The sequence below is a fragment of the Aethalodelphis obliquidens genome, unplaced genomic scaffold (genome assembly GCF_003676395.1).
Source record: "Aethalodelphis obliquidens isolate GAN/ISIS:26980383/991018 unplaced genomic scaffold, ASM367639v1 scaffold108, whole genome shotgun sequence".
NCBI lineage: Eukaryota > Metazoa > Chordata > Mammalia > Artiodactyla > Delphinidae > Aethalodelphis > Aethalodelphis obliquidens.
In genome coordinates, this window is record NW_020838052.1 from 74,510 (window position 1) to 83,985 (window position 9,476).

General features: G+C 36.6%; 1 protein-coding gene across 1 annotated transcript; it reads right to left on the minus strand.

Annotated features, from left to right (window-relative positions):
• Positions 1 to 1,337: 1,337 nt before the first annotated feature.
• On the minus strand, positions 1,338 to 2,201 carry SMC1A (structural maintenance of chromosomes 1A). Its single transcript, XM_027096748.1, has 2 exons — positions 1,760 to 2,201; positions 1,338 to 1,671 (listed from the first exon to the last, which is right to left on the minus strand). Exons 1-2 carry the CDS (start codon positions 1,888 to 1,890, stop codon positions 1,530 to 1,532), a joined length of 273 nt encoding a protein of 90 aa, XP_026952549.1. The 5' UTR covers positions 1,891 to 2,201; the 3' UTR covers positions 1,338 to 1,529.
• Between the last annotated feature and the right edge of the window lie 7,275 nt (positions 2,202 to 9,476).

Genomic DNA, 9,476 nt, shown 5'->3' on the forward strand with positions numbered 1-9,476 from the left:
CCCCCAAATAATTGGATTTTTTTAATGGGCAGGGGAAACTTAATAGACATTTTTTCCAAAGAAGACATACAAATGACTAATATGTACATAAAAAGATGCTCAACCTCACTAATCATCAAGGAAATGCAAATCAAAACCATAATTAGATATCATCTCACTGCTTTTAAATTGACGATTATCAAAAAGACAAAAGAAAAGTGTTGTGGAGGATGTGGAGAAAAAGGAACCCTTGGTCATTGTTGGTGGGAATGTAAACTGGTACAATGACTATCGGAAACGATATGGAGTTTCCTCAAAAAATTAAAATTCGGACTACCATATGATCCAGCAATTCCCCTTCTGGATATGTATTCAAAGGAAATGAAATCACAATCTTGAAGAGATATCTGCGCTCCCATGTTTATTGAAGCATTATTCACAATAGCCAAGACATGGAAACTTTTCCATCATTGGATAAATAGATAAAGAAAATGTGGTATATATATAATGGAATAATATTTAGTCGTAAAAAGAAGCCAATTCTGCCATTTGCGACAATGTGGATGGACTTTGAGGGCATTACACTAAATGAAATAAGTCAGAGAAACACAGAAACTGTATGATCTCATTTATATGTGGAATCTAAAAACATTGAATTTATAGAAACAAAGAGTAGCAGGGAGGTTTCCAGGGGCTGAAGGTTGAGGGAAATTGGGAGATTTTGGTCAATGGGTACAAACTTTCCATTATAAGATGAATAAGTTTGGGGGACTTAATGTAACTATAGTTAGCAATACTGTACTGTATACTTGAAAGTTGTTATGAGGGTAGAGCTTTTATGTTCTCACCGTAACAACAGTAAAATGGCAATTATGTGAGGTAAAGGATGTGTTACCTATCCTTATTGTGGTAAACATTTCACAATATATACATGTGAAATCACATTGTACATCACATTGTACACCTAAAACTTACACCATTTTATATGTCAATTATATCTTAATGAAGCTAGAAAAAATATTTATCAACTCATAGCTAACATTCTCTCATTACCTCTTCCTATACTCAAATTGTTTTAAAGCAAAGCCTAGATATATCATTTCAACCACAAATACTCCACTATGTATCTCTAAAACAGTTTCCAAATCTTGGCACTATCAACGTTTGGGGCCATGTTTTACCATCTTGTGCACTATAGGAGGTTTAGCAGCATGCCTCATACCTACCCACTAGATGCTGGTAGTGACCCCTACCCCAGTTGTGACAAAGAAACGGGGACTTCAGACATTGCCAGATGTCCTCTTGGGGGAAAAATACTCTACAGCCCTATCCCCCAACAACTGCCCTCTCACACCAAGGCTATTACCTTTCACCTCACCTGCCTTCACAGCCTCACCCTGCCTCATCTCCCCTGCATCCGTCCTTTTGTCTCTCATCACCTGCACCCACCATCCTTTTCTCTCTCTCTCTCACCTTCCCTCCCTAGCCACCTTCATCCCCCATTCCTGGTTATGTTGTTCACAGCCCACACCCACCACCAGCAATAATACTCACCTCTTCCTGACTAATATCGTCCATGGTGCCCTTAGACAGTGCATCTTGCAGGCCTGTAGCAGGTTGTGGTGGTCACTGCGTTTCTGTTCAAGCTTGGTCTCAATGGCTGTTACCTCCTTCTGTAAATGGGTCATTTCCCTAAAATGAACCAGAGAGATAGGTGAGACCCAAGTCCAGCAAGCTGCCAATACTACGTACTTCCAAGCCGAGGCCTGAACCCACTCACTTGTTGGCACCCCCCAGTTTCTTACGAATCTCCTCCATTTCGTGGTTCTTGTCATTCACCTCTGACTTCCTGGCCAGGTGCTGATTCTTCAGGTCTTGTAGCTGGGCCGTGGTCTCATCTATGATCTTCATGTGTCTTTGTTCCTCCTGGTCCCAGCACGGTGAACACGACAAGAAGTGAAGGCTTTCCCCAGCTCACTTTGGGATCTTCTCCCATTGTCCCCACCCTTTCCACCAGGCAGTTTGTTGGAATCTGTCTTCAGTGAGCTCTGCTTTTACAAACCCCCATCACCCTTCTGACTTCTTTTATTACCTTTTTCCAAATTATTTTGTTGACCTCCTCCCCACTCCAATATACAAGTTGCCTGCTGTAGAAAAGTTAAAAGTACAGAAAAGTATAAAGCAGGAGGAAAATCACTCACAATCCCACCAGCCAGAGATAACCAATTAACTTTTAGCATATTTCGTCTGAGTATTATTTATAGATGACTCTATATAATTGAGACAAACACTATATTTTATTTAAGGTTATTGTTGTAGTCTGATTTTTTGTGTCTCCCCCAAATTTACATGTTAAAATCCTAACCCCCAAAGGTTTTGGTATTTGATGGTATTGGGGAGGTGATTAAGTTATGAGGGTGGAGCCTTCATGAATGGAATTAGTGCCCTTATAAAAGAGACCCTGCAAAGCTCCCTAACCCCTTCAGCCATGTGAGGTTACAGTAAGAAGTCAGAAGTCTGCAACCTGGAAGAAGGCTTTCACCAAAATCTGACTATGTTGGCACCCTGACCTTGGACTTCCAGCCTCCAGAACTGTGAGAAATAAAACTCTGTTGTTTATAAGCCACCCAGTCTGTGGTATTTTACCATAGCAGCCCAAATGGACTAAGACAGAAAATTGAGAAATAGGGGTGCTGACGTTACAAATACCTAAAAATGTGGAAGCAGCTTTGGAACTGGGAGATGAGTAGAGTTTGGAGGTGCATGCCAGAAAAAGCCTGCATTGCTGTGAACAGACGTTCAAAGGCAATTCTACTGAATTGCCCAGAAGGAAAAGATGAGGGCTGTATAGAGACACCCAATCTTCTTAGAGAATACCTAAGTGGTCATGAAGAGAATGTTGGTAGAAATATGGATGATAAAAGCCATTCTGATGAAGTTTCAGATGAAAATGAGGACACAGTGAGAAGGTGCTTGCTGTGAACCAGCAAAAGGGACCTCATCAGAATGTAATCATGCTGGCAACTTGATCTTGGACTTCCCAGCCTCTATAACTATGAGAAATAAATTTCTGTTGTTTAAGACTGCTACAGGCCTTCAAGAAGCAGGACATCAAATTGCCACTACCTAAGTGTATCATGGATGATATTAGTCAGGAAGAGGACAGTATTATTGCTGGTGATGGGAATGGGCTGTGAACAACATAACAGGGTTAAGGAAATGAGTGGCCAGGGAAGGCTGGTGAGAGAGAGAAGGATGATGGGTCGGGGTGGTGAGATAGATAAGTAGGGGTGCAGAGGAGATGAGTCAGGGTGAGGCTGTGAAGGTAGGAGAGATGAAAGGTAATAGCCTTCGTGTGAGAGGGAAGTTGAATTGTGGGTAGGGCTGTATGTCAGTAGGTGATGAGGGATCTTGATAAATGATTTTTCTACATCTATTGAGATGATCGTGCAATTTTCCCATTTATCCTATTAATACGGTGAATTACATTAGCTGATTTTCATGTTTTAAACCCACCTTGCAGTCCTGAGATAAATCTCAACTGGTCATGGTATATAATTCTTTTTATATATTTCTAGATTTGCTTTCGTAATATTCTACTGAGAATTTTTATATCCATATATATTCATCAGGAAGATAGCTCTGTACTTTTTTTTAACATCTTTATTGGGGTATAATTGCTTTACAATTGTGTGTTAGTTTCTGCTTTATAACAAAGTGAATCAGTTATACATATACATACGTTCCCATATCTCTTCCCTCTTGCGTCTCCCTCCCTCACACCCTCCCTATCCCACCCCTCCAGGCGGTCACAAAGCACTGAGCTGATCTCCCTGTGCTATGCGGCTGATTCCCACTAGCTATCTACCTTACGTTTAGTAGTGTATATATGTCCATGCCTCTCTCTTGCTTTGTCACAGCTCACCCTTCCCCCTCCCCATATCCTCAAGTCCGTTCTCTAGTAGGTCTGTGTCTTTATTCCTGTCTTACCCCTAGGTTCTTCATGATATTTTTTTTCTTAAATTCCATATATATGTGTTAGCATACAGTATTTCTCTTTTTTTTTCTGACTTACTTCACTCTGTATGACAGACTCTAGGTCTACCCACCTCATTACAAATAGCTCAATTTCGTTTCTTTTTATGGCTTAGTAATATTCCATTGAATATATGTGCCACATCTTCTTTATCCATTCATCTGATGATGGACACTTAGGTTGTTTCCATCTCCGGGCTATTGTAAATAGAGCTTCAATGAACATTTTGATACATGTCACTTTTTGAATTATGGTTTTCTCAGGGTATATTCCCAGTAGTGGGATTGCTGGGTAATATGGTAGTTCTATTCGTAGTTTTTTAAGGAAACTCCATACTGTTCTCCATAGTGGCTGAACCAATTCACATTCCCACCAGCAGTGCAAGAGTGTTCCCTTTTCTCAACACCCTCTCCAACATTTATTGTTTCTAGATTTTTTGATGATGGCCATTCTGACTGGTGTGAGATGACATCTCATTGTAGTTTTGATTTGCATTTCTCTAGTGATTAATGATGTTGAGCATTCTTTCATGTGTTTGTTGGCAGTCTGTATATCGTCTTTGCAGAAATGTCTATTTAGGTCTTCTCCCGATTTTTGGATTGGGTTGTTTGTTTTTTTGTTATTGAGCTGCATATAAACTTTGGAGATTAATCCTTTGTCAGTTGCTTCATTTGCAAATATTGTCTCCCATTCTGAGAGTTCTCTTTTGGGCTTGTTTATGGGTTCCTTTGCTGTGCAAAAGCTTTTAAGTTTCATTAGGTCCCATTTGTTTATTTTTGTTTTCATTTCCATTTCTCTAGGAGGTGCGTCAAAAAGGATCTTGCTGTGATTTATGTCATAGAGTGTTCTGCCTATGTTTTCCTCTAAGAGTTTGATAGTTTCTGGCCTTACATTTAGGTCTTTAATCCATTTTGAGCTTATTTTTGTGTATGGTGTTAGGGAGTGATCTAATCTCATACTTTTACATGTACCTACATGTCCAGTTTTCCCAGCACCACGTATTGAAGAGGCTTTCCTTTCTCCAGTGTACATTCCTGCCTCCTTTATCAAAGATAAGGTGACCATAGGTGCGTGGGTTTATCTCTGGGCTTTCTATCCTGTTCCATTGATCTTTCTGTTTTTGTGCCAGTACCATACTGCCTTGATTACTGTAGCTTTGTAGTATACTCTGAAGTCAGGGAGGCTGATTTCCCCAGCTCCGTTTTTCGTTCTCAAGATTGCTTTGGCTATTCTGGATCTTTTGTGCTTCCATACAAATTGTGAAATTTTTTGTTCTAGTTCTGTGAAAAATGCCAGTGGCAGTTTGGTAGGGATTGCACTGAATCTGTAGATGGCTTTGGGTAGTAGAGTTATTTTCACAATGTTGATTCTTCTAATCCAAGAACATGGCATATCTCTCCATCTATTTGTATCATTTTTAATTTCTTTCATCAGTGTCTTATAATTTTCTGCATACAGGTCTTTTGTCTCCTTAGGTAGGTTTATTCCTAGATATTTTATTCTTTTTGTTGCAGTGGTAAATGGGAGTGTTTTCTTGATTTCATTTTCAGATTTTTCATTATTAGTGTATAGGAATGCCAGAGATTTCTGTGCATTAATTTTGTATCCTGCTACTTTACCAAATTCATTGCTTAGCTCTAGTAGTTTTCTGGTAGCATCTTTAGGATTTGCAATGTATAGTATCATGTCATCTGCAAACAGTGACAGCTTTACTTCTTCTTTTCTGATTTGGATTCCTTTTATTTCCTTTTCTTCTCTGATTGCTGTGGCTAAAACTTCCAAAACTATGTTGAATAAGAGTGGTGAGAGTGTGCAACCTTGTCTTGTTCCTGATCTTATTGGAAATGCTTTCAGTTTTTCACCATTGAGGATGATGTTGGCTGTGGGTTTGTCATATATGGCCTTTATTATGTTGAGGAAAGTTCCCTCTATGCCTACCTTATGCAGGGTTTTTATGATAAATTGGTGTTGAATTTTGTCAAAAGCTTTCTCTGCATCTATTGAGATGATCATAAGGTTTTTCTCCTTCAATTTGTTAATATTGTTTATCACATTGATAGATTTACAAATATTGAAGAATCCTTGCATTCCTGGAATAAACCCCACTTGATCATGGTGTATGATTCTTTTAATGTGCTGTTGGATTCTGTTTGCTAGTATTTTATTGAGGATTTTTGTATCTATGTTCATCAGTGATATTGGCCTGTAGTTTTCTTTCTTTGTGACATCCTTGTCTGGTTTTGGTATCAAGGTGATGGTGGCCTCATAAAATGAATTTGGGAGTGTTCCTCCCTCTGCTATATTTTGGAAGAGTTTGAGAACGATAGGTGTTATCTCTTCTCTAAATGTTTGATAGAATTCGCCTGTGAAGCCATCTGGTCCTGGGCTTTTGTTTGTTTGAAGATTTTTAATCACAGTTTCAATTTCAGTGCTTGTGATTGGTCTGTTCATATTTTCTATTTCTTCCTGTTTCCGTCTTCACAGTTGTGCATTTCTAAGAATTTGTCCATTTCTTTCAGATTGTCCATTTTATTGGCATAGAGTTGCTTGTAGTAATCTCTCATGATCTTTTTTTTTCTGCAGTGTCTGTTGTTACTTCTCCTTTTTCATTTCTAATTCTATTGATTTGAGTCTTCTCCCTTTTCTTCTTGATGAGTCTGGCTAATGGTTTATCTATTTTGTTTATCTTCTCAAAGAACCAGCTTTTAGTGTTATTGATCTTTGCTATCGTTTCCTTCATTTCTTTTTCATTTATTTCTGATCTGATTTTTATGATTTCTTTCCTTCTGCTAACTTTGGGGGTTTTTTGTTCTTCTTTCTCTAATTGCTTTAGGTGCAAGGTTAGGTTGTTTATTCGAGATGTTTCCTGTTTCTTACGGTGGGCTTGTATTGCTATAAACTTCCCCCTTAGAACTGCTTTTGCTGCATCCCATAAGTTTTGGGTCGTCGTGTCTCCATTGTCATTTGTTTCTAGATTTTTTTTTATTTCCTCTTTGATTTCTTCAGTGATCACTTCGTTATTAAGTAGTGTATTGTTTAGGCTTCATGTGTTTGTCTTTTTTACAGATCTTTTCCTGTAATTGATATCTAGTCTCATAGCATTGTGGTCAGGAAAGGTACTTGATACAATTTCAATTTTCTTAAATTTACCAAGGCTTGATTTGTGACCCAAGATATGATGTATCCTGGAGAATGTTCCATGAACACATGAGAAGAATGTGTATTCTGTTGTTTTTCGATGGAATGTCCTATAAATATCAATTAAGTCCATCTTGTTTAATGTATCATTTAAAGCTTGTGTTTCCTTATTTATTTTCATTTTGGATGATCTGTCCATGGGTGAAAGTGGGGTGTTAAAGTCCCCTACTATGAATGTGTTACTGTTGATTTCCCATTTTATGGCTGTTAGTATTTGCTTTATGTATTGAGGTGCTCCTATGTTGGGTGCATAAGTATTTACAATTTTTGTATCTTCTTCTTGGATCGATCCCTTGATCATTATGTAGTGTCCTTCTTTGTCTCTTCTAATAGTTTTTATTTTAATGTCTATTTTGTCTGATATGAGAATTGCTACTCCAGCTTTCTTTTGGTTTCCATTTGCATGGAATATCTTTTTCCATCCCCTTACTTTCAGTCTGTATGTGTCTCTAGGTTTGAAGTGGGTTGCTCTGTACTTTTCTTGTGATGCTTCTGTATCAAGGTGTCAAGGTAATACTTGTCTCCTAGAAAGAGTTGGAAGGTGTTTTCTCTTTCCCTATTTTCTGAAAGATTTTATAAAAAAGTGATGTTATTTATTTTTAAAATATTTTCTAGAATTAATCAGTGAAGCTCTGTGGGTTTGTGCCTGTCATTGTGGGAAGATTGCAAAATATCCATTCAGTTTCTTCACTTGCTGTAGGTCTATTCAAATTTTATACTTCTTTATGAGTTTGTTTCAGTAATTTGTGTCTTTCTTAGAGTTTGTTCATTTTACCTAAGTTGTCTACTTTTTTGGCATAAAGTTGTTCATAGTGTTCCTTTATAATCCTTTTGATTTTTGTAGGGTCTGTAGTAATGTTCTCTCTTTAACTCCTGATTTGTTAACTTGTTTTTTCTCTCTTTTTTTGATGGTATAGTCAGTTTTATTGATCTTTTCAAGGAATCATCTTCTGTTTTCATTGACTTTCTCTACTTCATTTATTTTTGTTCCAGTCTTTATTATTTTCTTCCTTCTGGTTGGTTTGGGTTTAGTTTGCTTATCTTTTTCTAGTTTATTTTTTTAAAATAATTATTTTATTTTATGTATTTTTAAAAATTGTGGTAAAATACAAATAACATAAAACCACTGTTCTACTTTCTTTTTCCAGGAATTTCACTCTTCTCGTTACTGGTATAAATGGAATCATACAGAATTGGTCTTTTGTGACTGGCGTATTTCACTTAGCATGTTTTTTCCCTAGCTTCTTAAGATATAAGTTTAGGTTCTTGGTTTTAAGGCTTTCTTTTCTAGTAGAAACATTTACACCTATATGTTTCCCTCTAAGCACTACTTTAGCTATATCCCATAAATTTTGTGTGCTTTTCACTTTCATTCAGTTCAAAATATTTTTCTAATTTCCTTTGTGATTTATTCTTTACCCATCTATAATTTAGAAATGTGTTATTTAATTTTTGATTTTTTTTATATCCCAAATTTCTTTTTGTTGTTTTTGTTGATTTCTAATTTAATTTTGTTATGGCCAGAGAACATGCTTTGTATAATTTAAATTATAAAATATAAAAATATTTAAATCATAAAAATATTTATTCAGACTTGTTTTATATTGCCTAGAAGGTGTTCTATCCTTGAGAATGTTCAATGGTGGCTGGAAAAGGATGTGCATTCTGCAGCTGTTGGATGGAGTATCCTACAGATGTCAGTTAGGTCTAATTTGTCGGTAGTGTTATTCAAGTCTTTTGTATCCTTGTTGATTTTATGTCTAGCTGTATTGAGAGTGAGTTTTTGAAGTTTCCAATTATTATTGTTTAGTTGTCTTTTTCCTTCAACTATGTCAGTTTTTCTTTATGTGTTTTACATCCTGTCGTTAGGTGTATGTATTTTAAATTTTTATGTCCTCCTGATGAATTGACTCTTTTGTCATTATAACATGTCCCTCTTTATCTCTGGCAACATTCTGTGGTCCTAAAGTACAGGCATTTCAACACTCTTATGGTTACTATTTGAATGATATATATTTTTCATCCTATTTTTTAATCTGTAACATACTTTTCCATTTTTATTTTTAGGTAATTGTAGATTAACATTGAATTTGTAACTGATAAACTAATTCGGCAAGGTAGCAGGATACAAGATTAACATACAGAAATCAATCGCATTTCTTTATTTTTTTACATTAATTTTATTGGAGTATAGTTGTTTACAATGTTGTGTTAGCTTCTACTGCACAGCAGAATGAATCAGCCATACATATACATATATCCC